Below are 27,868 nucleotides of genomic sequence, written 5' to 3'. Positions count from 1 at the left end.
AAATATTAGCAGTGAGCCCGAATAGCAGCTGTTTGACTCTCCTCTGCTAAAATCCTGGGCTGTGTTCCTTACAATGATGGTACAGAAGCGCTTCCTCTCAGGGACATGCATAATGGTGAGCCTGCTATGGAAGTGTGCGTACACTCTTTGGATTTGTTAAAAAAATAACATCTTCCCTCCCAGTTCTGTGTGTGTTCACAGCAGAAGCTGGGTATGCACAGTTCTGATTGGCTGGTGCCAGTGCCATTACAAAACAACTTTTGCTTACCCAGAACAGCTTTTTAAAATTAAAATTGTGCTTTGCTTTTAAAATAACCAAATGCACATGGGCAAGTGGGGGAAGGGCAGTTCAGTCAACTGAATCAGTGTTTGGTTCACTGATCCCATTGCTCCTACTCTGAATGAGAGAAGAGCTGGGTTCAGCCTTTGGGTGGAGTTGCCCTCCAACACCTTTTCTTTTTTCTTTTACTACTTGTGTAGGTACCCTTTGCTTACCCTTTTAATAGAAAGCCACAGCATGTTATAGTTCCTCACTCAAAAGAAGGAACAAGGGTTCAGCTGAATGTCAGAGAGCTCAGAAGCATCTCCCAAACAGTTTGTAATTGTGCTTCATTGCTGGAGAGGGGCAGTATACCTCCCTGTGATGCTAAGACGAAGGGCAGTATAGAAATAAAATTAATAAAATAAATAAGCATATGGCCTGCAAATAATTTATTAACACACAAACATGCTTGTAGAGGAGGCTCGTTATGTGGTGAGGCTAAGAGGGTCCTTTTGTGTTGATGTTTTAAATGGCTGCATGTGTATCCTGCATGAGGACTGCTGGGTTTTTTAATATATATTTTTAAGGAAGAGTTAAAATATAATAGAACTTATTGAAAAAGTTCACCAAATGGCACATATTGGGCAGTGGAGGAGGCACCCATCATATTGATGACCCAGGCACTATCCAGACAGTGTGACACTTGGGCAACTTCATTCCACACAGCACTCACTTCTCACTTTCCCAGCAAAAGAAATAAAGAAATTGGCTGAGTGCTCAGAAAATACAATGTTCCTGTAAAAAAAAAAGGAAAGAAAAAGTGCTAATATGTTTTAAGATGACTGTGTTCCTGGCAGTTGTTGGGTAACAGCTGCCCAAGTTGTCTGCAGGTTAGAGAACAACCAAAAATAATACTGGGTGTTATTCAACCAAGTTTAACTAACTTAGTCATGTTCAGTCATTTCATTGGGCCTGCTCCAAGTAAAATATAGTTGACTGTTGCCCATTATCCAGAAAAGGATCAGGACGATTCAGCAGAATTGCATGTTCTTGACCCAATGGCAGGGTGTGGCCAGGCCAGACTAGCTAGCAACACTAAAAAGCTGTTATCGGATCAGTGCAGTGACTCAGTTTGTTATCTCTGTAGTTGATTCACACCTGCGTTCTGAAGGCCAGAAGCTGCACCAGATGGAACTACAGCCAGGCAAAAGCCTTGAGTTGTGTGCTACATCTTTCTTCCTTTTTTACTTCCAAACACAGAGCAAACTTTCCTAGTTAAGCTACTGGCTATGGTGGATAGTGCCACCTGATTCTTGGGCTCAGCCCCAAAGTGTCACATGCCCAAGGAACAGCAGGCTGCTGGCTGAGCATGGAGCACACACTTCCTCCATGCAACATGTTCTCCCAAGGTGTTGCGCCAGAGAGCAGATGAAGAGCCACATGGGGCAGAAACAGTCGCCAGCCGGTGTGAAATAGGCATTGAATGGGAACTTTAGCAGCCTGCCTTCTGGACTCTCTTGAATTCCTCCCCATTCACATTCCTACCAGCTGGTCTTCTGCAAACCTCCTTTCCCCCACATGCAGGAGCACACAGAATACATGCATATATAGATTGACCTTTTTTTATCACTCTCTTGTCTCTTTCAGTGGCGCGTTTTTCTGCCCAGCTTCAAGTTTGAGGTCATCGATTCACCCTACATTTCACTCTATACAGGTAAAGTGCCCCTCCCCCCTCAGGCTTTGCAGTCTTAGCTTGATACAGGATTCCTTCTGCAACCTGCAAGGTGTGTAGTTGGTACACGCGTAAAGAAAAGAGCATGCCAGCACGATTCTGTAGAGTTCATTGGTTGTCCATGTATTGAGACCTCCCATTGTCATGCCAAAAAGCACCATTGTACTATGAGGCACCCTGTCTCCAGGCCACACTTTGCAAAGGTTCTGGCTTTGCACGTGAGTGTTTTTGCTTGGCTGGAATGTGTCATTGAACTCTGCTAAGGCTCCTTGCTTCTTTGTATGGAGGATAGAGAATTAGCAAGTGTGCACACCTTCCTGGGAGTAAATCCCATTGAACGGAGCTTTGGGCGTACTTTTTGAGTAAACTTCTATATGATTGCACTGTAGGGCAGGAAACCTCTAAACTCAGGTTTTTTTTCCTGAGTAGATACATCAGAGGTCTAAATGTGTGGGTTTTTTCTCCCCCCAAAAAGAAGGCAGAAATTGTAATGTGCAGGGCTGAAAATTCTCTTTGAAGTCATTTTGTCCAACGCCCTTTCACTAGACCAGTGGTTCTCAAAGGGTGTATTGTGCCACACTACTGTGGCAGGAGTGAATGGCAAGTGTAGCAAGAAAATTCAAGGACAATCAAAGAAGCATTTGAACATTTAAGTGTAGTATAGTATAGCATAGTATAGTATAAAAATATTTTGCATACATACATACAACCAGAAACAATATGCAAGCCTCTCTTCAAGAGCATTGGCTATTCTTCTGCAGTTCTTCATGACATATGGTTGTGAATAGAGATTTGCATATGAAAAGATCAGAAAGGGGAAAGGCTTCTTTGTATTGATGAGGAGATGAGAGTGTGTTTGTCTCAAATTGGACCTAATATAAATGAGATTACCTGGCATAAGCAAGCTCACACATCTCATTGAGTTTGTATACATATTTAAGGTACATATGTAAGAGGCTCGTTTATAATTATATTTTGGGAATAATTAATGTTCTTACGTAGCTGCATTGTTTTATACTTTCTGGATGCCCCATGATCATATTATAAAGTAGTTGTGTTCTATGTTATAAATCAAACACTGCTAGGAGTTGCTTCTTTTTGTTTTCTGATGTATTTCTTATCAATTAAAAATAAATTGGTGTGGCACAAGCAAATTTTCATTCTGAAAATGTGGCCCAGAGAAAAAGAGTTTTGAGAACCAGTGCACTAGACCTTCGGTATATAACTGCCTGCAACTGCTTAGCTCTCAGTATTCACTTTTTTTTTAGTGCACAAGCCAAAAGCTGGTCCATTGCTCCACGTCTGTGGGGTGATAAATACACTTAGAAAAATAGTCCAAGATGAATCAAGCAACTGAGCCAGCAAAGAACTGTAATCACAACATGTACGTGTACGTGTGTGTGTGTTGCAGGAAGGGAAAGCTAAAAATAAGATAGCAGGCAGCTGTGATCCTTCATGAAAAGGCAAAGGGGGTTTGGGAGTGTGTATAGACTTTACCTGGCATGTGCATACTGGGCATATATATTGTTGGCAGACTGTATAAGCAGTCACCTCCTTGCTCTTCTTTTCCCAGGGCTCTTGCTGCCCTTTCCCCCTTGTGTCTTGCTCCATCTCGGAGTGAAAAGCAAGAGGCCAGCAGAAGAGCACCCTTGGCAAATACCCGTCAGCTGGTGCTTCCAGAGCTGAATTATGAGCACCTGTCTTGTAAGCAGGGATGGATAGTGCCGAGTTTAATTAAATCCATAGATCTTCTGCTTCCCTCCTCATAACCTGGCCCGGCAGCAGGAGGCGCTTGATGAATAGTTCCCTGCCTGGCACTCAATACACAAGGCGCCTGTAATTAAGTATCCCGTGGAAGGTGGAGATAAGGTGGAGGGGTTGGGCAAGTCAGCCTTCTTTGGTACAGAAGCACGAGGGCTCGATTGGCACGAGAGGAATAGTGGCAATTGGGCTATTGACAGAAGTGCCTGCAAGATGGATGTGCTGTGGGGGGACATTTCCTTCCAGATACATCAGTCACTGTGAGTTTTCTCCTCTACCCTCTGATCTGCAGCTTTGTGCCCCATGAGGAGTGATTTTCTTGTTATCTTGCTCTCTGGCTGCAAACTCCTTCCTTGGCTGCAGGACAGTTATTAAGAAGGAGTGATTGCACGTGGAGTTGGAAGAGATGGTTCATCTTTTAGGGGGAAAGGCTACAATGTGATCTCTTTGTAGTGTATTCTTAGCCGCTACACAGATAACCGTCAACAATAATCTCTGCATATTCTTAGATGTCAGAAGGGGCTCCTAAGATGTGCCCATAAATGCACATAGCAGTTTCATTTTGGCGCATGCAGCTGACCCAGAGTGCCGTGTAGATGTTCTTGGACTCCCAAATCCCATCAGTCCCAGCCTACATGGCCAATGGTCAGGGATGGTGATGGGAGCTGCAATCCAGCCACTACATTGGCGGGCACTACATTGGCTAGACCCGAGCTAAGTCATAGTGTTAGTACAGTCTAACCTGGAAGTCACCATGGCATGAATGTCAGAGGCTAAATCTTACCATGTGATTATGTGCATCTTTCAGAATAGCAGACTGACACTGCTGGTGCTACAACAGTCATAGGTACTATACAGCTTCAGGATGCTGTCTGCATAGGATTGTAGGAGTAACTAGAATCTCTTCCACTGATGGAAGTGATCCATCCCCAGCCCTGGCCAGAGCTATCCAGCCTTGCCTACTTTTCCTTACCCCAACTTTACCTTTCTATACTCTGTATGAAGAGACTCTGAACAGCTGACCTACACTCACTCACCAAACAGCCTGTCATTTCTGTGTGTAGCACACTTTTCCCGAAAGGGATGTTTGAAAGCTGTGTTGAAGAATTTTTGACTGAGACAGGCCTTTAATGGTAGATGCAAAGAGCTCTCCTATTTTTTTTTTATAATATTTATTGCTTTTACAACAATTTAAACACTACAAAAAAAACAAAGAAAAAACAATACATTAGAATACAAAAACACTACCTTACACTAAAACATTAAACTAACAAGACAAAACAAAAACAATTTAAAAACACATCAACAAAGAAAAGAAAAGAAAAAAAGAATAAATAAATAAATTTCAATGTCTTATCTTTCTTTCACATATTTCCACGACCTCCTCACACCTCCCTTTTTGTATTCCACTTCTATTAATTATTTCAGCAATTCCTTTCCATCTTCCCGTTTCCTATCCTATAATTATCTTAACACATTTCAACCTTATTTTTCTTTTAATACTCTATTAATCTATTTGTACTTAATTCCTTATAACCTTTCTACTAAAGCCATATCACTTCATTCCAACATTCTTCTAGCATTCCTTAATTTTACAATATTTCTGTAAATAGTCTTTAAACTTTTTCCAGTCTTCTTCCACTGACTCTTCTCCCTGGTCTCGGATTCTGCCAGTCATTTCCGCCAATTCCATGTAGTCCATCAACTTCATCTGCCATTCTTCCCTGGTGGGTAAATCTTGTGTCTTCCAATACTTTGCGATGAGTATTCTTGCTGCTGTTGTTGCATACATAAAAAAAGTTCTATCCTTCTTTAGCACCAATTGGCTGACCATGCCCAGGAGAAAGGCAAAGAGCTCTCCTAGATCAAAATGGCTTGTGTATTTGACAAAAGAGGTGCCCATCCAGTCTCCCCCACAAAAAGTGAACGGCCTGCCCCGCTTCTTTGTTAATATAAAAAATGTATTGTATTTTCTTTTAAGAAAGAATATGTACACATGCAGGCAACATAAAACATTATGATAATCAGCAATGATCAGTAGAATATATTACAGCATTAGCTTCATTCATGTATTTTTATAGTCTATATAATTCAATGTATCCACAGTCCTCCCGAGTCAAATTAATTCACTTAGCATACATATATCATGCCCTTTACTTTATCTTATATATTGTTGTTTCTTCTAGTAATGAGCTGGTTCTGCAAACTCTACCTTCTGATACCTATTGAAAATAAGTTACTTTAGGGCTTCTTCACACTTACCTTTGGCCTGCTCTTTAGCTAAGCAGCTGGGTTTTTGTCCTCCACAAAAGCCTGCTCTTTAAAGCTAAATCAGAGCAAACATCAACTTGGGTTTTCCACAGATTGATGCTTGCTCCAATTGAGCTTTAAAGAGCAGGTTTTCACAGGGAAAGCTCTGGAGCAAAAAGCAAAAAGGGATACTTGGACATGAAACTTTAAATGGTGGACCATACCTGCAAAATGCAGAGGAAAGATAAGTATGGCTAAGTCCTTATTCAGTAATAATGCTTGCCAAGTCCTTTGCCTGTCCCCTGTTCTGACATGTTCTCTCAGGCCACCTCAGATAATGTCATCTTGAATTTCCACCAGCTTGGGTCCATTTTCTACCTTGTGTCATATTGGGAAATGCTTCCAGAGTCTAGATTTGAGCACTGACCAATTGAGTAAGTTCTTGCTTTCCTGCCACTTCTTGCTTTCCTGGAACTGTATCAGCTCCAGTCAGGTGGCATGAGTGGAAAGCCTGCCTTGTCAGTGAGCTAAACAGATGTGACTTGAAAATCCAGGAGGCATATTTTTGTAAATAAGAGTGAGGCGACTTTTATGGTTGCCTTTTGAGTGCTTCAGAGCATGAAGGCTTGGTTGGCTCTTGTGTTACAGCACAAAAGTTCTTATATCATACTTCGTATTTTTGTGTCATTAAGTGCTTGTGTGCTACTGTCTAGTAAATTTTAGGGCAAATGCCCAAAAGGGGGAAATCAAAATAAGTATGTTTTATATTTGTGTCTTATTTTCTCTAGGCTGCCTGGGGAAAGGAATAGAAGCTGAAAATATATATTAAGCATTGTTGAAAGCATCAATTTTAGCATTCAACCTGGGGAATTAGAGACTGGGGTTGCTTTCATTGTGTCAAAAGCATCTTTTCTCTCGCCATAGCCGGGAAAACTTTAATCACAGCATAGGTTGAAAGCTTTCAGAATCATTGCTCTGGTTTATTAGGATGCTTATTTGATTTTTTGTTTTTTGCTACCAAGGCTTGCCTTGAAGGACTCTTGTTATTAGCATTATAGGAACAATATTGAGGGAGGAAACAATTGCCAAATCAAGCAGAGATGGTTTATCCGGATAATTTGGGTTTATACAAGGACCTGCTTGAAGGTCCCACCCCTGACTCCTAGAGTTGCCCATTTGTTAGCTCTTGTGTCTCTGACATCCACTATTAGTAACCAAGCCTTCCACATTTCCAGTCTGTGTCACTTAATGAATGTATCCACCCAGATGTTCGTTCTGGCCCTGTTTCTGTATTAGTGTGTGAGAGAGAGGGAGAGAGAGAGAGAGAGAGAGAGAGAGAGAGAGAGATGCAAGAAAATTCACATTTAAATATGCATTTTAAAATATATTTTCCTCTCAAAATATTCTAAACATATTTTCTATCAAAATATGCATTTTATATGTGTTTTGGTTTTTGAGCCAATAACTGCACCAGACCATTCAGAAAGTGCAAAAGCTGCCGGCTAGCTTAATTTCCACCCTACACGTTAGTCTGGGAGGAGTGGATCAAGAGAGTTCATATTGGGATTTGCAAATATTGAATTCCTCAAGTTCCAGCTCAGCATTTTGGAATATCTGGTCAACATCATAAGCTAGTTTTACATCAGCAGAACCCTTTTGTCTGCAGTTAACCTAGGCAACAGGGAACTTTCCAGGCTTTTGTCAGCTGAGGGTTGCATTGAAATTCCTCACTCTGCCCTCTTCTGCTGTTCATCCGGTTGGGAGGAGGTGTTCTTCTTTACTTTTTCTCTAGTCTCAGTGGGACCACAGGATACAAAAACATGTTTAGTATAGCAACCCCCACCAGTGCCTGGAGTGGTGGGGTGTGCGTGCCATGCCATGGGGTGGGGCATCCCAAGTGGGCAAGGCAAGCAGCACAGGGCATGCCGCCCAAGCGAATATATCCCTCCCAGCAGGGACGCACCTGGCATGTGCCAGTCCAGCGCTGTCGGGAAAAGTGTAGGGTGTGCTGCCGGGAGGGCACCTGGGAGCGACACCCAAGAGGAAAATTTGTGAGCACTATGTAGAAAGCACTGCTCAGTCTCTGAATGTAGCGTAACTTCCTTGACCAAGGCTGTCATGAGAGCACTAGGTAGGTAAATTATGTACAAATAGGGAATGGCCGCAATAATAAAATCATTTGGTTTGTTTCCCCTTCCTCAGGGGACAATCAGAAATGCCTGATGTAGTCCTGATTTTACCTTGTTCCCAAACACAAGTTATCTTGGCAGCAAAAAAAATCACAAGCAAGTGAGAACTACCTGTACTTAGTGATGGGTACATCTGCCTTTCTTCCAGCAGACCATGCACAGGCTGTGCTGACACAAGAAAAGAGAGTTAATGTTGCCATTCCTCTCCCTTGTCCCAGGCAACCGGGCTGTGTGAGCAAGCCATTGCTCTTTTCAATAGAATGATACACAGTGCAATTAACTTCTCCAGTATGTGCTACATAGTTCTTCCCTTTTATATTTTCCTCCCCCTTCCCTTTCTGTTTTAAAAGAGGCTTGTCTTATTTATTGATTGAACAGAGAACTCGGGAGAGTTGAGTGCGAATGTCTGCTGCTCTGGCGTTGCAGTGTGAAGCCACAATTTGAGTCCCCCTGCCCTTTTCCCCTCCCCCCCACATTTGAACCCTCCAGTCTTCGCCAGGTGAATAGAGTCAACCTGGTTGCTAAGCTGACTTTTTGCTGTGCTAAGCACCTTGGCTGAAACCTGCACCCCTTGCGTAGGAGGAATCGAAATGGCATTAGGTGCTGCCAGTTGCTCTCAGGGCAGGCAGTTTTCCGCCTGATCACCTTCAGAGCAGCACACAAGGAAATGGTGATGTCTGCTGTGACTTCACGATCTAATAGTGTTTAGCACTCTGCCGCTGAGGGTTGTTGTTTTTTCACACGGAAGGTTATGCCTCATTCAAAAGGCACAAACTGGTCTTGACAGAAACCCCCTTGCTAAGGAGAGGGAAGGGAAGTTCTGTCCCACAGGCAGAAGCCCTTCGTGTGAACAGGATGACGTCGTTGGATACAATCCTAAAGCCTTTGATCCTCCTAAGATAAATGATCAAGGAACCTAATGGAAGGGAAAGTCCCCATCCTTTTTTTCTCTGTCGTTTTCACTGTGCCTCCTCAAAAAAGCCTCTCTGGGAGGTTGGGAGGCCCTGCCGAACAATTTGGGATGGGGCTGCTGGAGGAGGGAGGAATTGCCCCACAAGTTAACTTAAGGGAGGAAACTTTACCAGCCTCTCTCCACCAGAGTCGCCACCCCCACCCCCGCCATCCCATCCCACATGGATGAGGAGACTTTGCAGAGGGGTAAGGGGAGAAGAGAGGCAGGAAACTCCTTCCATGAACTTGCTTAACTTAGAATCTACATCAAAGTCTTTTTTTCCATTTTCCTTTTCTTTTAAAATTAATTGGTGCTTTTTTAATGCAGTCTTCACAAGTTCCTTTCTACTAACGCCTTCTGCTTAAGGCTAATAGCAGAAGCTAGCCCTGGCTGTTGCACAATCCCAGCTGATGGTGTGTGTCTCTGCCCCCAGCTTTTTTCAAGCTGCATTGCGAGTGAAGTGTGTCTGGGTGCAGTGGTGCAATTCAGAGTTTATTATGTAAAAAGAGCTTGCCATTTCAGAAGAGAGCACAGTGCTGGAATACTGGAGGTGGTGGCAGAGTTAAATAAAAGGAATTGCCACAAAATTTTATCAAAAGAGCTGCCCTTTGAAAATTAACTCCTTGATAATTAGCCCAATAGCCCTCTCAGGAATATTCTGCGTGGTTTTTTTGTTTTTTTGCGAGCACAGTATGTCTTCTGGCCTTATTCACCAGCCCAGTTCATTTAGTCTGTCAGTTGATGTGTGAGTTCTGAGGTGCCTTTAGCTCTCTTGCTTTACCAGTTCTGAAAGTTTATCCAGGAAGGCTTTGGCTAGAACTGAGAACAACCGCCCTGTGTTACAGCTGTGAGCCATAGAGCCACAAAAGTGCCTCCCCTCATGTAACCACAGCGCTGATGTTTTCCCCATGAGCACCATATCATTATAGCTAGGCTTGTGGAGTCTTTGGCCGGCTCTGTTTTTCTGTACTGTGACTCTGCCATATCAGGTGACTGTGTTTTCCCCTCTGCTTACTAGGATTGAGTGGGAAGACGGATGAAGAGATAGCGGCGGAGGGCAGCCCTTCTAATTTCTTGCACTTCTGTGCTCGCCTTGCTTCAGTTACCTAGTACGGATCTGCGCAAACAGACAGCCTCATCTAATAAACATGACATTAGAGGCAGCCAGCACTTAATTGATATGGCATTTCGTTCCTCCCAGACACTGATGATGTCGTTCCTGGCAGTCTTGTCGTTTCTTGCAGGAGGCGGGGCTGCGCTTTGCCTTTCTGAGCACTTGTATCCCTGGAGAAATTATTCCTTGCTTTGCTTTCTGTTTGTTCAGAGGCTCAAATCTTTTCAGACTAACCCTGGTGGCGTATTTAGAAGTGGGTAAATGAGAGGCATCTGGAGATCTGTGAGCTGTGAGCTGCCAGGCCTGGGATGGCATGAGCTGCTTTTGACCTTTGCTCGGTTGAGATTAGGTGGTTGCCTAAGTGACACAGTTGGCACAGGGTTCTCTTTAAGGAAACGGAGGGTGCCAGTTCCCTCTGGAGCAGAGGCAAGACTGGGAGGCTGGATAGAAATTTTATGCTGCTTCCGACAGTTGGAGCCTATGACGGAAGGTCTCTGTGTAGAGCATATAATGGCCTTGATGTGGCCGCTACGCATTAGATATAGCTTTCCTTCTCAGAAGCCTTATAACTGTGCGGCTCCAGACTTGGCTTTTGAGAGAAGCCATATCGGTGCCTAATCCAAAACACAGTCATGATGCTCCAAAAAAGCCATGCATTCCTCTTGAAGAATTGAGATATTTAAAGCAGTGTTCTTCCTTCCTACCTTCTTCTTGGGTTTAATAGCATAGCAAGGCCTGCAGGGGTCTTGGGCATACATATATCTTGCACCCAGAAACATAACCAACCACACACACACACCCTAACTCACTCAATATGTGCTTCCTTCCTTCCTTCCTTGATAGCTACACCTGACATTTGTGGGAAATCCTGGAGACAAAAATCCAGTGCTGCTGCTATAACTATAGATGTGAATTTGCCCTTCACTAGTCACCCACCCTCTTTTACCCCTCTCTTCTCCTCTCCTCCCCTTCAGATGAATCCAGCCTGAAAATGAATGAGGTGGGGCATGTGCCTCAGTCCCTCGCCAGCCACTCTGGCAGCTACCTCTGGGGTGCGCAGAGAGATGAGCATGGAGCAGATATGCTGAAGCCTGACCCTCGGGACACTTTCTTCCTCAGTAAGTGAGAAAGGGTCTTCCAGTGAAGTCTGTTTGCTTGCCATTGCAGTAGAGGAAGAGGAATGGAGGTGGGCAGGTAGGGAAGAATGAAGAGGCACTTGTGGCATTGCCTATATTAGCAGGGACATGGGGGTTTCTGCTTATGCATGCATAAGTGGTCTTAGTTTGGGCAAGAGCTTTGGCATTGGGTCAAGATGCCTCCTTCTAGCTTTTGCTAACACTGCCCTCCCGTCCCACACTCTTAATGACAGCGATGGACAACATGGTGTCCTCCTGGTGTTGTTGGACTACAATGCCCCCCAGCCTAAGCCAAAAGGGCCAGTGACCATTCATTCATTCATTCATTCATTTTAATTGTCTGCCACTTTCCCACTTGACAGGTTACAACAAAGAAACAGGGATGCATTTCAAAGAAATGCTACAAAACAATGTTATAATATTGTTGCAAAGCAATTACATAGTAACAATTTCATCATAACAGAGGAAAACCAAAATATAACAACATACCAGAAAAATCAGATTTCTATAAACGTAACAAAATTACTTAAACATCTTGCAGCACCAACCAGTAGCAGAAATAACAAGGGAGCTTCACAGTTTCACCTTACTGCTAGAAACACCTCTGCCGTGATGTTGCTCACAATCCTTCTCCTGCAACAACACTTCCAAGAACAAAGGGTGGAGTAGCTGGAAAAGCCATGATGCCAGGGAACATGTTGGGGAGTTGTAGTCCAACAACATCTTCAGCATATTGTCATAGAATCATAGAACTGTAGAGTTGCAAGGGACCCCGAAAGTCATCTAGTCCAACCCCCTATGTTGGCTCCCTTTGCTGTAAGGAGGGGGAATTGGTGGAGCTCAAGAAAGAGCATATTTGTTTGGAAGCAACCTACCCATCAAAGAAACACGTTTGGGGAGCATTGTATCCCCCTTACTGTGTTTTGATCCAGGATAGAAAGAGCAGGCATTCAGTGGAGAGCTAGCTAAATATCAGTGTCTGCGGCAATAGGATGAAGGAGGCATTCATACAGGATATTTATTGATCTGAAACTGTGAGACAAGATGGTCACCTTTGCATTTGCCAAAAGTGAGACTTTTGTGATGGGGAAGGGAGTCGATTTTTCCAGCAAGACTGGATTAATCCTGGTCTCAAAAGAAGGTATGTTGACAGAAGATGGTTCTCAGTCTCCAGGAATGTTGAGTAACACTATAATGACCTCTTGGGGAGATGGTGGCTTACAGTCTAGATCAAAAGCAGAAGACCTCCACAATATAACAGCCATTGTGGATTAATTCAGCCCAGGCTATCTACAGTGTCTGTGCCTAGCAACATAAAATTCTGTGCTTGTGCTGAGAATGGATACTTTTAACAAGTATAAAATTAGCATTTAAAAAAATCATGCAAATTAGCTTATTTTTAATAATTTGTTCTACAAATTTTACTACTTAACATTAATTCTGATTTTCTAGCAGTGATGAGAATTGAGCTATGCAGGACACTGAACCGCCTCACACTCACACACACTCCTAGCAGAAATCTTAGGCCTAGCTGCCTCATCCTTAAGCTTATTCTGGACTCTTCCACTAAAAAACAAATCAGGAGATCACATGAATGAATGTTACAAAAAACAAAACAAACCCTCTTCATGGAATACTAGATGCCAGGGAGAAGAATGTCTGGTATTTATGTAGCAGTCCAGAGAGTAACAGTCTAGGCAGGTGGACTCAGGAACCTCTGGGTTTGATCCTGCGGCTTCTTCCTCTTGCTTAACTGCCTTTATCTCAGCTCCCCAGATCGAGCCGTCCCACGTGGAGAATGTGCTGGTGCCCTGTGCTTACAGCCCCACGTACGTGGTGAAGGATTTCCCTATTGCCCGCTATCAGGGCCTGCAGTTTGTAAGTGTCCCCATATGGGCTTTATAGCCTAGCTTTCTCTCTGTCCATGGAGAAGTATCTCCACTACTTTTGCCATCGCTCATTCCTATGCACCTGTAACACAGCACATTGCCCTACGTTGGTGGGTGGGGGGCAGGCTATGCCTGCACTGCTCTGGGAACCAAATTCAAAAGACAGCGCTGGGTCATTTTGGCCAGCGGCATTAGCAGATTTTTCTTTATAACAGGGACTGAACTGAAGCTGGTGCACCATAAAAGATGGGGAGTTGGGGGCAGGATAGAAGGATGGGGCAGGGACAAAGAAGGGAATGGGTAAATAACTGTGCTGGCTGCCACCTGAGCACTTGTAACCCGACCAAAAGCTTCTTCGATTCCTATCAAGCACAGAATGCAGTGGTGGGAGCTTGATTCTGAATAAATAAAAAAACCACAAAGGCAGATTTCAGAATCTATGTCACAATGTACAGGCATGTGCAATTCTCACTGCTCCTGGGTCCAGTTGGTAGTGTTCGCGCCCACAGCCTGCCGCCATGTGTTCTCTGGGATGGGCCCCAGAAGCAGCTTCTCCTTCCTGCCCAGTATAATTCACCCCTTTCCTCCTCCACCTGTAGGAAGTGGAAACATACCTACTTTGCTGTGACTCTTCTCACCAGGTTGCCCCTCCCACAGGTCTACCTCTCATTTGTTTACCCCAATGATTTCACCCGGCTTACGCACATGGAGACGGAGAACAAATGCTTCTACAGGGAGTCTCCACTCTACTTGGAAAAGTAAGTGTGAACCAGGAAGGGCAGTAAGGAAGCTGACTGCTAAGAGCTATCAGAAACCCATCAGATGTACTTTGTTGGGGGTGGAGAGATTGCAGTCTCCTGACAGATTAAGTGTAAAATGTGAAATCTAAGGTGCAGCAAACATGAATGGGGACCATAGGACCATAGAAGGGTTGGTGGTGAACCTGACCCTCTGTGATTTGGTCACTGTTGTTTGCCATCGGGGCTGAGAAATTTTACAAGAACTACAAAGTAGTCAACCTAAGGAACCTAAGGAACTTTCTGTTGCAGCTCAATTGGAATTGGCAAGAGGGGAAGAGAACTCAGTTCACATTCATTGGCCCTCTTTCCCTGACATCCATAACTGCTCTGAGTCATAATGGCATAATCCATTGATCTTGATGCTGTTTGGGATATTTCAAAGTCAAGTCTCTGGCTTTAGTGTTACCTCCCACCTTCCATTTTGTAATCTGTTTCAACTGCATGCACCTCTGTGGCAAACACGGCCAATTTGTGGCCTCTTCTACAAAGGGGCTCTGAAGCTCAGCTTCAAGAAGAGACTCTTGCCATCAATATTATGTATATGTCTGCCGCTGTCTACCTCCGTAAGAGACTGCTTCATGCATCTAACAGGGCCCCAAAAAGCTTATACTACAATGCATTGGTAGTCTTCAGGGTGCCACCACACTGTTGTTTTTACCACAACTGACTACAGTAGTATGTCCCTCTGGAATCTGCCTCTGTGAAAAAGTAGGCTGGGTGCCTATTACAAGGATTCCCTGCTAAGCAAAAGCCCCCAGGCTTATCCTTGAGCAACACAGGTGTGTGTGTGTGTTATCTGAGACTTGTTGCTTGGCCCTCCAGATTTGGCTTTTACAAATACATGAAGATGGATGAAGAGGAAGAAGAGGAGGAGGAAGATCCACACCAGAGAGCCTTTCTCTTCCTGAATCCTGAGAGTAAGTAGTCTTTGGGAAATACAGCTTCCTCCAATCAGGCAGGAACCACACTCTGATCTCTGTCCATTTTATGAGCAGCTTCTGAAGTGTGTGTGTGTTTATGTAAACAGAGGCTGGAATCCGTCAGGGATTCTCTAGCTGTGATTTCTGCATTGCAGGAATGACCCCCGGGTCCCTTGCAGCTCTACAATTCTGTGATTCTGTGTGTTTCACTGGTGTTAGAACAAGCAAGTCTGTTGTGCCATCCACTTACAGGGATTGCAGTCCCAGGCAGGTTGTGTCACGGCAACAGATTGCTTGGTGAGGATGGGAGAGTAGCTGCAGGCAGCTATTCACCAGCCTGGCTCCTGAATGCATTTACAGAGATTCTTTACTTTTTGTTGCTTTGATTTCCCTTCTGGCTCCCATGCAAGAAAGCTGCCATGAGATATACCATATTTTTTGTGTATAAGACTATATTACCCCCTATTTTTTCAAGTTTAAAATTGGGGGTCGTCTTATACGTCTTATAATGCATATGGGGGATTTCTTTATTTGGAGTCCCAAAAAATAGGGGTCACGTTACACACGGAAAAATACGGTACCTATTGCCAAAGACTGGAATTCTTGGGGTTTATGCCCTGGCTACCTCCATTAAAAGGGGCATGGACAAAGTTACTGCCACCACTGAACACCTGGGAAGAAGAGTATCTGGTTCTTGCCATGTTCTGTGGGGAGCTTTCTGGTATCTTCAGCAGCTTCCTAATCTCTGCTGACAAAATGCCCCTCTCCCACCTCGACCTCTGCAGGCGACCTCTGCAATCCAGAGGCAAGCTGCCCAAGAGCCCATCTGTGCTGAGACCAAGCTTGTGAATACCTTGAAATACAATCAGTACTCCCCTCCCACTCCAAATCTTGTTTGTAGCAGCAAGAATATTAGACCTTCACCATCCCTTTGATATGCAGCCTTGACTCTCCTCAGTTAATTTATGTGATTTTTACTACTTAGTATGGAGGAAATTCTCTCTCGATTCATCTGGTTGAAATGTACAAAGGATGAGGGCAAGGCTATGCCATCCAAATGCCTTGTTAAGTCCCAAAGAGACCCAAATTATGCGTTTAAAATTAATTATTCAAATCCACACGGTGTGTACACATTTTCCCATTTTGCATGAAGTCATTTAGTTAATTTTGATCCTACAGACTGTGCTGACCAGCACCAGGGGTAGGGAAAGAAAGGTCATTAGGGATGTGTAGGCCAGAGAACATAACAGGAGGCCCTGAGGAAAGGGCAGCTAGACATGGAGGAACCATGCGTGCTCAGACAAAGCATCACTCCCTCAATACTAGAGACAGTCACAGACACAGCCTGCACTTTTTCCAATCTATTTCAGGGTCTGACCTCATGCCATGGTGGTACACAGAGACTTTGCTTACCAGTACCCAATACTCACCCTCCCCTGCTTTCTGTTCCAGGCCTTCCCCCAACCCCTTCCTTCCTCAGCTGCCTCTTGCCTTAGAGTCCTCCAAACCCTTCTTGCCTTCAAGTTTCCACTGCACTTGGGCATGTTACCCATGAGACTTTATCTGCTCTGCTGCTGGTTATTTTCTAGATTTTCTTGAAGAGGAGGAAGAAGGAGCCGACAGTCCTGAGCCCACCGACCCACTCCCTGAGGACAAGGACAAGAGCCCGGGTGTTCTGGATCCAAATGTGTTCACAGGGCTTCAGAGGAAAGAGAGGCCCCTTGTCACAAAGGATTATGGGAATGATGTGGACTACTATGCCTTCAACCAGAAGCAAAAGAGGTTTAATGAAGAGGGGACCCTGACCGGGCAGCCTTTTTCCACAGGTACAAACACTGGACCGAGCCAGAGTCCTGTGACTCTGTCAAAGGCAGCCCCTCTTGGGGAACAGGTGGTTCTCTATGGCCGGTCCCTCAGCTGGGCGCAGAATGAGGAGGACGAAGAGGCTGGAAGGAAGGAGGGCGAGCTGGGGCTGCTGTTGCCACCTAAGCGAGGCAGCTCCCTCGGCCTCCAGCCTCGCCTCTCTGTGCCTTTCTTTGCTGGGAAGGCCAAACAGCAGAGCCCGAAGGAGGAGGGGCAGCCCAAGAAAGAGACCAAGAAGCCCCCAGACAAGGTGTACGTGACGCGGCTGCAGCCCAGCAAGAAGAAGGCCCCGTCCCAAAAGGAGGCTTTCCCCGGAGTCTTTCTCTACCCCAAACTGCCCAGGAAGGTGCACTTGAACTCCAGGCTCCCTCAGCGGCGGCCTGCCCCCTCCAGCAAGCTGCACACCATCCCTGGCCATAGGACCCCTTGGCTCACTGGCAATGCCTCCAAAGAAACAGACCCTTCTAAAAGGAAAAGCCAGCAGGCCAGCAGGAAATGGGAGCAGCTGTATGACCAAGAGGCCCCCAAGGCCCGAAGGAAGCAGAGGGTGCGGCCCAGTGCCTTGAGCCTGCCTGCAGAAGGGCTCTTCAGCCAAGAAACCTTTGAGGTCACCACTGCGGCGAGGACCACCCTGGATTACAATTCCTCTGAGGTGGTGCTGCCTGAAGGCGTGCGAGTGACCTCCTTCCTGCGGATGTCTGAGATGACAGAGTCCCAGCAGGAGGAGGGCCCAGAGAAGGCCCTGGGGGAGGAGGCCGAGGAGGAGCTGTCCGATTACAGCTACGAGAACTCTGAGCTGCAGCAGAGCTGGCTGGAGGACTCCATCAACTGGCAGAGGACGTTCAGCGTCAGCCCCGTGGATTTTGAGCTGCTGCGTTCGGACTGGAACGACCTCCGGTGCAACGTCTCGGGAAACCTGCAGCTGAGCGAGAGCGAGGTGGTGGACGTGGTGGCTCAGTATATGGAGAAGCTCAACGAGAAGAATGGCGGGTAGGAAGGGAGAACTGGGGTGGGGGGGGGAACAGTGTCTATACAATAGGCAGGGGCTGAAATGAGGACCCCATGCCCACCCCTTCCACTCAGGTGACATACAGACTGTAAAAGAGCTTACCTTTTGGGAAGATGTTACATTCACTTAGGACAGCTGGAAGCTCTCCTCTGATCAGTGGGCAAGGGGGTAAATCAGCAGATATAACTGAACTGAATCTGCCATGGTAACTGAGGCCTAACACTACCCCTGGGAAACGGAGGGGCAGATGAACTCTTGGGGTAATTGTGACAAAACAGATCACGTTTGCACAGAAGGACTCTGAGAAATCAGGCTTCTACTTAGTCTTTCTGCTTGCTGTAAAGCAGAAATCAGCCACTAGTTCGATCCAGCCAGAACTACTGCTTCTGAACTACCAGCAGATTCTCCTAAGTCCCACTTCTCACAAACCTATGCCCTTGTTCCTCCTACCTCTGTTAAGTTGTGAGGCACACAAACACCATGCTGCTTGATTGAAGGCCTCCCCATTTATGGAAATGCCTAAAGAATCCCACTGTGAGAGAGCTGTGGAACTCCTGCTTTCATAGACCCTGTTTCTGCTGATTAGGCCTGTTTGGAGCAAGGCTAGCCTACACAATAAGATTATTGTCCCTGTATTCCCCATAGCTGCTAGGGGAGCATTCTGTGTGCATCGGGGTCTCTCCTAATCTGCCCCTACAGATCCTAAAACAAGGAGAGGCATTTCTGGAGTGGGGAAGGGCCCCAGTGAGAGCATATACCATGCATGCAGAACCTCAGGTTCAGTCCCTGTGTCTCCCATTCAAAGTGGCAGTTCAGGGAGCAGGTGATGGGAAAAGACCCTTCCTTGCCTGAAGCCCTAGAGAGCCACAGTCAATACTAGACAGCTGGCGTGCGCATAACCTGACCAGGGTCATATCACCACACCGTACATTCAAACCACATGGCTTTCCCCAAAGAATCCTGGGAACTGTAGTTTGCTAAGGGTAGCTCTGTGAGACCAAGAGTGGCTGGGGAAACCCAGGCAGATGGGTGGGGTATAAAGAATAAAATTATTGTTGTTGTATGTATATGTATATACTTTAAATGTATGGTCTGAATGTGATCCTGGTGCAAGGTAGCTTCTTGCGATGAGGGTATTTAGTCTAGGCCGGGACTGCATCAGCTTTCCATTCTCCCACTCACAGCATCTACACCCTCTTGAGGATCATCAATGTGGAGAAGAGGCGAGACACGGCCCGGGGCAACCGTTACCTGATGGAGCTGGAGCTGATGGAGAGAGGCCAGAGGACTGTGCGGCTCTCAGAGTACATCTATGTCCTGCTGCACCAGGGAAAATCAGAGGACAGCACTGAAGTGAACCCCGAGGGGCCTGCAACAGTGTCCACTGAATCTCAGCCATCACCTAGTGCCTGGAGCCTGCTCTATGGGAAGCCCATCCTGTGCCGACCTTTGCGGCTTAGCTGGAGGCACAATGTTATGGTGCATTTTGTGGTGCCAGGTAAGGGACTGTCCACTGCATCCCATAAATGAATGGCTGCTTTTTTAGGGACTAGTGGAATGAAGGGGGGTGGGGTGGCAAAAGAAGACTGGCAACCACCGACAGTGGCTTTTTTAAAAAAAAGTGTGCTGAAAGTGGTTTGAGAGATGCCTTCCTTTCCTCTGCTGTATACATATATTCCTTTTGTTTTACCGTCACCTCTGCTCAGACATGTTTTGAGGTTTCTTTATAACAATGCAGCCGCCTGCAAAACTTGTTTTACCAGAGGGGAAATTGAGTTGAGTCTGCATATCGCAGGCAGCGATCCTTCATTCATTCTGCCTTCATTTCTCAGGGCAGGGGGTAAGGGCATGACTTTAGACCAAGAAAGGTTTGCTTGGGACCTTAGCCCAATTCATGGGTTACTCAAGGGACAGCGTTGCTGCCTCTCCACTGTTGTTCCCTGGGGCACTCGGGTGACAGATGAAATGAGAAGATGGTTTTTGTGTGTGTGTTGTTGTTTTACAATATATCTGAGCTGCCATTCATCCTGTTGATTCTGTGTACCATACACATTTCATACAAAATATAACAAAAACAACTTCCTTTATGACAGTGGACAAATGGACACGCTATAAGACTATAGAAACTAAAAGCAGGGTGAGGCAACGTAACCCTTTAGAAACCCTTGATAAATAACAACATCTTAACCTGATACCACAAAGACTGTATTATCAGCAACAGGTGTACCTCTTTGGGAAAATCACATGGGAAATATCTTTATCCATACCCCAGTTGGGAAGCTAGTTCAGGAACTGAACTTCCCATAAGATCCCTCCCTCCCACAAGATTTCCTTATTTTGTGAATTACAGAACTACTACTACAGAACTACTACTACAGAAAACAGATGTGAGGCAATCTGGCTTTCCCCCAACAAAAAGGCAGTGAGGAGGCCATGGTGTTTCACTTACTTATAGTCAGACAGCTCTGTGTACCATGTCCTCCCCCCCCCCACCCAAAAAAGCAACAAGCCAAGTCCTGTACCGCTGGGGGAAAGATAAAACCTGTGGCAAATTAATTAAAATTTGTGTCTGTTTACACATACAAAAACCATATTCTGTGATGAGAATGTGGATGTGCCAAATATATGCCATGATCTGGAGTTAAGGGTGAGCAGCGAGGTGGCTAAGTTTGGGAGTAATACCCATGTTTCAGGATGCTAAAGACAAAAAGGAATTGCAAAGAGCTCCTAGAGATGCTCTCCAAGCTAGGGGGATGGGCATTAACCTGACAAATTCTGTTCAGTGTAAGTGTTGGGAGGATGTCCTCATGCTGGAGGATAAAGCTGTCAAGGCTATCATGATGGATGTATACTACATCCGAGTCCAGGATCAGAGGCAGCATGTCTCTGAGAACCATTTGCTGGGGAACAGCTGTGGGAGAATGCTAATGTACTCAGGTCCTGCATCTGGTTAGCCCCTGTGGGAAAGAGCAGGTTGCTGGACTGGCTGGGCCTTTGGTCTGACCCAGCAGGGCTGCTCTTAACTATATATTTGTATTCACTCACTGTGTAATTATTCCCTTCTTCTGCTCGCCGAATGCTGAATTGCCACAGGCTGAATGCCACTGAAGTCTTGGCTATGCTTGAAACACATGCTGAGAGTGTTATTCTCTTGCCACTGCTGATATGTGTCCACATAGATCATACGAGTCTTTTGTCATGAAGATGCTCCCCCATCAACATGGACTGAGCGTGCTTACAAATGCTAACGGCCTGTTTTCATAACTTGCACAGTTAAAAACCAAGCACGCTGGGTACAGCAGTTCATCTCAGACATGTCTAACCTATACTTGAACACCAAGGATGCCAACTTCAACGTTATCCTGGTAGACTTTGATAGTGACGACATGGATGTGGAGAAGGCCCTTCAGGAAGCTCACCTGCCCAGGTAATGCAAGGAACATTGGAAGCTCGGGAGCCTGTCTCATTAGGTTTCTGTGCCTGCACAACTCAAGTCTTGAAGCCACCGCTGCTTGATTTCTGATCTGGACCAATAATGATATCCAAACACATTACTTTGGATGATACAGTGGGTACAGTTGGCCACTAGGTAGATAAATAAAGCCATTTAAATTATCTACAGCTTTATTTCCTCTCCAGACTTTTCAGTATTGTGCATGACTAGCCTGTTTTTTAGCTGTCTGTAAACATGAGGCTTGAAGAGCAAGTGGCAATAGCAGAAACGCCCTAGATCATGTGTGTATGGAAAGGGGGCAACGATAGGACCATGCCTGCTGAAATCAGATGCCCTATTAAGCATGTTGTGTCTGTGTGCACACTGCCCTTGCTACATCCATTTCTCCATTCAGTCTGTGTTATGATGATGTCTTTGCTTTATGAGTTGTGACCAAATACCAACCTGATGACTTAATCTGCAAATAATATCCTTATGGCTTCAAGTTTCAATCAGTTTAATTGGTAGATTAAGACTGCAACTCTTAGCACACTAGAGAGTGCACCCCACTGAAAAGAATGGCATTACTTCTGAATTGGCATACATAGATTTGCACTGTAATGGACTTTAAACTTTGCATTTTAAACAAGATCCTTTGCATGTTTGCTTGTAAGTAATCCCTCTGAATTTCATGGTACTTTTTCCCAATTAGGTGTGCAACCATAGTTGCTTAATCAGTGACAGACCACTTTAACTAGTGGGCCTCAAAGTTAAAGGACAGTTACTCATTTGCTGAGTCTCTTTTCATTCAAGCATGTTACTAATAAAGAACAAGAAAACATTGATGTTCCCTTCTAAAAAGAAGGAATAATCTATTTCCCCCCATTAAATTGCAAAGTATTGCAACCCTTTCAACAGTTCTAAAATGTATCCACGTTGAGGCTAGGGTAGTATGCAAATTTATTTAAATATACTTAATTCAGTTGAGTTAAAGGTATATCATTTAATCAACTAAAAATATGTAACTGTCTCTAGCCTGCCTTTATTGTAGTTTGGTGTTTTCCTTCAGTTGGTGGGACTCTCATCTGTTTCCACCTTTCTGGTATTTGGAAGTCCCTGGTTACACCTATTTCACTGGTGTGCATCTTCTTCACAGATACCAATACTTGAAGCGCACAGGAAACTTTGAGCGCTCAGCAGGACTGCAGGCCGGGGTGGACGCCATAGAGGTGAGGACCGAGGGCAAAGGGGATAGCTGTTCCCAAGACTGCTTCATACCTGATTGTCATGGCTTGCTGTGCCACTCTTTGATCCCTCAGGATGGCAGCAGTATTGTGTTCCTGTGCGACCTGCACATCCACTTCCCCCTCAACATTCTCGACAGCATCCGGAAGCACTGCGTGGAGGGAAAGCTGGCTTATGCGCCCATTGTCATGCGGCTGGGCTGCGGGAGCTCTCCGCGAGAGCCCAATGGTAAGTGAAACACGTCTGGCTGCTGAGGAAGTGGAGGAGGCTGGACTGACTGACTGTCTGAATGAATGAGGCTGCTTACGTGAGAGGCAGCATGGCTACATTCCTCACACAGCCAGCTTAGTGTTGGGCAGCAAAAGTTAGTTAAATAGCCAAACTGCTGGCACTATAATTGTGCCCTTGTTCCCATCTAGCCCTCTTACAGGATGCCTACAGACACAACACAGATCACTGAGATCACCTGGAGGAGTGCTGTTAATTGTCCCCCAATTGGCCTCAACTAGACGTTGGGCATTTAGTGTCACCCGTCCAATTCTGTGGAGCCCTCCTCCAGCACAGATCTGGCAAGCCACCTTCACTTTTAATTTTCTTGGAAGTCTCCTGAAGAATTTTTATGCCAACAGGCCTAAGCAGCTGCTTAAAACTTTCTTGTGTAGCCAGTTGTTTTAATGATTGTTCTGCACTGCTTTCGGTGTTTTGTTTTTTAAATTTTAAAACACGTTTTTATATTGCTGTGCACCACCCTGTGTGAGGGCGGGATGTACGTTTCATAAATAAATAGAAATACAGTGGTGCCTCGCAAGACGAAAAGAATCCGTTCTGTGATTCTCTTCGTCTAGCGGTTTTTTCGTCTTGCGAAGCAAGCCCATTGACGGATTAGCGGATTAGCGCTATTAGCGGCTTTTAGCAGCTTATTGGCTTATCGGATCAGCTGATAAGCGGCTTAGCGGCTTAGAAAAAGGGGGGGAAGGGAAAAAACCCGCAGGAACTCGCAAGACATTTTCGTCTTGCGAAGCAAGCCCATAGGAGATTCGTTTTGCGAAGCACCTCCAAAATGGAAAATTCTTTCGTCTAGCGAGTTTTCTGTCTTGCGAGGCATTCGTCTTGCGGGGCACCACTGTAAATAAAAATGTCTTATCTGAAACCCTCCTTAAAACTTCACTCTCATTGCTCTTAAGCAAGAGCAGAAATAATATGCAGGTTGACAGCTGCTCTGTAGGCTTCAGCTCAAACCTCTTGTGGCTCCGTCAGGGAAGTTTTGTATCTCCTTTGCAACCCAGCAGAGAAAACCCAGACCATTTGCCTGAGGGGCGCAGCACAAGTTCAGAAAAGAACCCAGGAGTCTTGGGCTCTGACTCTACTGCTGGGAAACCTAACTTGGCTGCTCTTCTCTAAATGGTTTTGACAAGAAAAGCCCTGAATAGTCACGCTGCCAAGTAAGACTGTGGAGAGAGATTCAGCATGTGTGTGGATGTTTTAGCAGTAGAAAGCAGCAGGGAAGTAAGAGAGAGAGAGAGAGAGAGAGAGAGAGAGAGAGAGAGAGAAAGCATACACCAAAGTTATGATTTTTAATACCTGGTGTTATTATTTATTATTGTGTCAGCGGGTCCATATATTTTATCTGAAATCTTCAGGCTATTTGGACTTCATGCAGTAGGCATTCCTTTTTTGCCAAATACTTGTCACTTGAAATCTGTTTCATATTGTTGAAAATCTGGGGCAGAAAACAGATTGGGCAGCAGAGTGAATACGCTTGCCTTCTCCCAGGGCTCTGAATTTGTTAAGAACTGCTACCAGTCAGCATGGACAAGGTTGTCTGGGTCAAGTGAAGCTGGGCAGGTACTGGAACAATGTGTGGAGGCACTAATGGGTTGGATGAGGGACAGTAAATGGAAGCTAAACCATGGTGAGATTGAGCTGCTATGGATTGGTGGTTCCTGGGACCAGGAAATAGGAATGCCTGTTCTGTACAAGGGTGCACTGTATCACAGGGACAGGTGCATAGTCTGGGGGGGGGGGACTCCTGGATTTTACTTTACCTGGACAGGAATAACCCAGCTGCAGTAATCCAGGTACTAGTAAGCTCCTGCAATCAGCTCTATGTGAAACTGCCCTTGAGGATGGTCTGGAAACTGCATTTGGGGCAAAATAACAGCAGTCAGAGTGTTAATGGATATGTCTGCACAAGACCATATAACACTGGTGCTCAAAGACCTGCGCTGGCTGACTGCATGTCCCTGGGCCCTATTTAAAGTTTTAGTTAAAATAAAAAAGTTCCTTCCAGTAGCACCTTAAAGACCAACTAAGTTAGTTCTTGGTATGAGCTTTCGTGTGCATGCACACTTCTTCAGATACACAGAGTTTTAGTTGTAAGTCCTAAATGGCTCAGGACCTGGAGATCTGAAGGAACGCTTGGGGCTGGCTGTGGAAGGTTCTTCTGCAGCCCCTCTTTAACTAGAATCAGGTGATCTGGGACTTGCCAGAGGACCTTCTTGGTAATTCACATCCAAGTGGTGGAATCATCTCCCCATTGAGCCTGTTGGGGTGGGGGCAACATGGCCCTGTTGTTTATAACAATAGATAGATCAATGATTTTTTTCACTATATTTTCCTTTTTTGTTTTAATTGATGCTTGTATTTTAAATTGTTGTAACTTGCCCTGAAATCACTACTGAAGGGGGGGCACAATATAATTTCTATAAACAATGAATAAAGAAGAATAGAAACAAGTCCTGGTTTCACAGAAGTTCATCTAATTAAAGTTATTTCTATACCTGTTTTGAATCCACATGAGATAATATTTGCTGCCAGCAGAGGACAGAGTGGCTTCTTTGGGTAGCAAAATGAATGGGAGACCAGAACTGTCTAGGCTCTCAAGCATAGCCTTGCTTCCATATCAAGATCCTGGCAACATTCTTGGTTCATTTTTCTCAGGCTACTGGGAGGTGAATGGCTTTGGCCTCTTTGGGATCTACAAATCTGACTTTGACCGTATTGGTGGGATGAACACAGAAGAGTTCCGGGACCGCTGGGGTGGAGAGGACTGGGAGCTGTTGGACAGGTGAGATTTCTGGGATGGCCCAGAGCCCCCAAATCCCCCCAGTGCTGAGTAAATACCTGGTGCAGGACAAGGCAGGTTTATTGACTCTGGGTAGATAGCTGGCAACATTTGGTGTAGAGATGAGGATCTTGAGGTCTACTGCACTTTGCAGAGGCGTCTGTCACAAGTCAATGATGTCATATGTGCAGGCCTCAACATATGTAGCATGGTTCAAGATCCCTGTTGCCATACCTGAGCAGGGTGGGCATAATCAGCACCACGCAGACAAATTTAATGCCCTAAAATACTATTATGTTTATATTAAGGAGGAAGGTGATATTCTCTAGCATTCTAGCCTCTCCCCCCACTTTTGTTCTTTCCTCTCTCTCTTTTTTGAAGGACAACAAAATTAACCCTTTCCTTCCCCAACAGCAATGTTCTAACCTTTTTTAATGAAATTCTTTGGAGGTTGTGTTTTCTGCTGCTGCACACACCTACCTACATTTTTAATTGAGAAGGGGCAAACTGCAGCACAGCCTCTCTCCCACCTCTCAACGCAAAGCTGTACCGCCCCTCCATCTATTGGATGTTGTTCAATTGACTTTGAAAAGGGCCTGGGGCTTTCATGCCAAATCTGAAATGTGATTGGAGCCTCTGCTGTGACTTTGCAGAAATGCCCCGAGGCTCTTGGTCTACTTGAAGATTTTTTCATTTCAAGATGTGCCACCAATTCCCAGTTCCTTGTTGTAGTGTTCAGAAGGCCGGGATGCTGCATTCACCCTTGATTTTAACCTCTGCTTAACAAAGGGGAAGCCATTCACCCCAAGGTTTGCACAGGAAACCTGCAAGGTCTCCCTGTCCCTGACGTACACTGGGAGAAATGAAACCCTTTCCCCTTAGTTGTTAGATGAGTGATATATATATTCTTCAAAGAATAATGAACGAGCCAAAACCGGGATTTCCTCATTTATTTCTTAATTTATAAGCTTCCTTTCAACCAATCTGGTAGAGCTATCAAATTATCAAAATGTCTTTAGAAATTTAACCATGTAGAGTAAATTGATTTTAAAACTTGCATGCCAACATTTCAGGGTCACATAACTCAACTGAGGGCCCTTCGATTGCTGCAGTCTTAGAACAACCTCCTAATTTTCTTTGGGGTGCTGCCAGCACACAGCAGAGGCAGGGGCCTTTGCCCCCACCAGTGAATTTTGGTCCCTTCTGCTCTGCCACTGAGAGAGTCATAAAAGAAAAAGCATTGTTTATCTGTCCTGCAGAACTGGCCCCAGCGAACTGTATACTTGTCCTGTGGTAGTCTCCCCCTAGCACCAGGGAGTGTTAAAGCAAAAAGCAACACTTTCAAGGCTTGTTTGTATGACCATGTCCTTCATGAGTGGCTCAGCCTGGAAACATGGTGAGGGAGGTGCCACCATGCCATAGTTGCAGTTTTGGATTTGGCCAACCACAGTGATCCTGTTTCTTGATAGCCTTTGAATTAATATGGACCAGCACAGTAACTTTCATGTCACTGTGAAATCTGTCATTGTGAAGGTACTTTTGAGATCTGGTGCAGACAGCACTATAAGTGGCTGGCTCCCCACAAACTTACCATTCACATGAGTGGTCTGCTCATGTAATCATGATGCCAGAAGAGATCACTTTTTTTTCTTCCGTGACCAGAAAAAACTGCAGGTTCCCAATTTTTGTATTCACAAAACAGCCATGATATTGTGTGTTTGCTCTTCTAGCATTATCCTGCTTATGAATATGGACCACTTACTGAGCATTTATTTTCAAGGAGTAACAGGCAGCAATACCAGTTCTATCCTCTCTTATGTCAGCATGTTTGACACCCGAAAAGGTCGCCATCTGGAAGCAGTCAGATCCTAGCAATGAAGGATGAAGAAGACAAGAGTTACTTGTCAATCTGAGGCCTTTATTTTTGCAGTCAGTGGCCAAAGCAATTTATATATACTCACAATAATAAACAGAATATAAATAAAATAGGCAACTAACAACAAATCCCTGCATGCATATCCTTAGGCACTAAGTGTTTGCCCACATCAAAAGATCTTACTTTACCCTTTGGAAGTTCAAGCTTTGGCAAAGCTTAAGAGAGAAATTTTAGAAATCTGGATTAGCTGATCAGAATCTCTCCCTAAATGCCATGCAGCCCAGGTTTGCTGTATGGGTTTACTCAGGAGTAAGTCACAGGGAGATGAATAAGACTTCTTTGAGTAAGGGTGTTACAGCTTTGGTTTGCAAAT

The 27,868-nt window shown here is 45.1% G+C and overlaps 1 protein-coding gene and 1 long non-coding RNA gene across 10 annotated transcripts in view; one reads left to right on the top strand and one right to left on the bottom strand.

The window, feature by feature from the left end:
• The window catches only part of B4GALNT4 (beta-1,4-N-acetyl-galactosaminyltransferase 4), a 159,104-nt gene that overhangs the window by 129,033 nt on the left and 2,203 nt on the right, over nt 1–27,868 (top strand). For all 6 annotated transcript variants that reach the window (XM_083480795.1, XM_083480799.1, XM_083480796.1 and 3 more), the window contains 11 exons: nt 1,910–1,976; nt 11,235–11,378; nt 13,165–13,274; nt 13,943–14,043; nt 14,908–15,002; nt 16,595–17,858; nt 19,062–19,375; nt 21,151–21,304; nt 22,467–22,539; nt 22,630–22,783; nt 25,496–25,622. In XM_083480795.1, the coding sequence (XP_083336921.1) occupies nt 1,910–1,976; nt 11,235–11,378; nt 13,165–13,274; nt 13,943–14,043; nt 14,908–15,002; nt 16,595–17,858; nt 19,062–19,375; nt 21,151–21,304; nt 22,467–22,539; nt 22,630–22,783; nt 25,496–25,622 (2,603 nt within the window). The remainder of the gene's footprint in view (nt 1–1,909; nt 1,977–11,234; nt 11,379–13,164; nt 13,275–13,942; nt 14,044–14,907; nt 15,003–16,594; nt 17,859–19,061; nt 19,376–21,150; nt 21,305–22,466; nt 22,540–22,629; nt 22,784–25,495; nt 25,623–27,868) is intronic.
• Nucleotides 25,630–27,868, bottom strand: part of LOC310695978 — a 53,994-nt gene continuing 51,755 nt past the window's right edge. For 3 of the 4 annotated variants that reach the window (XR_014520373.1, XR_014520374.1, XR_014520376.1), the window contains one exon: nt 25,631–27,487. This is a non-coding gene — a long non-coding RNA (uncharacterized lncRNA). Of the gene's footprint in view, nt 27,488–27,868 lie in introns of all 4 variants that reach the window. The other variant, XR_014520375.1, reaches the window with a different exon arrangement.

The sequence above is a fragment of the Podarcis liolepis genome (genome assembly GCF_965112155.1).
Source record: "Podarcis liolepis genome assembly, chromosome: 1".
In the NCBI taxonomy this organism is placed as follows: domain Eukaryota; kingdom Metazoa; phylum Chordata; class Lepidosauria; order Squamata; family Lacertidae; genus Podarcis; species Podarcis liolepis.
This window is presented reverse-complemented; position numbering and strand designations above follow the sequence as displayed.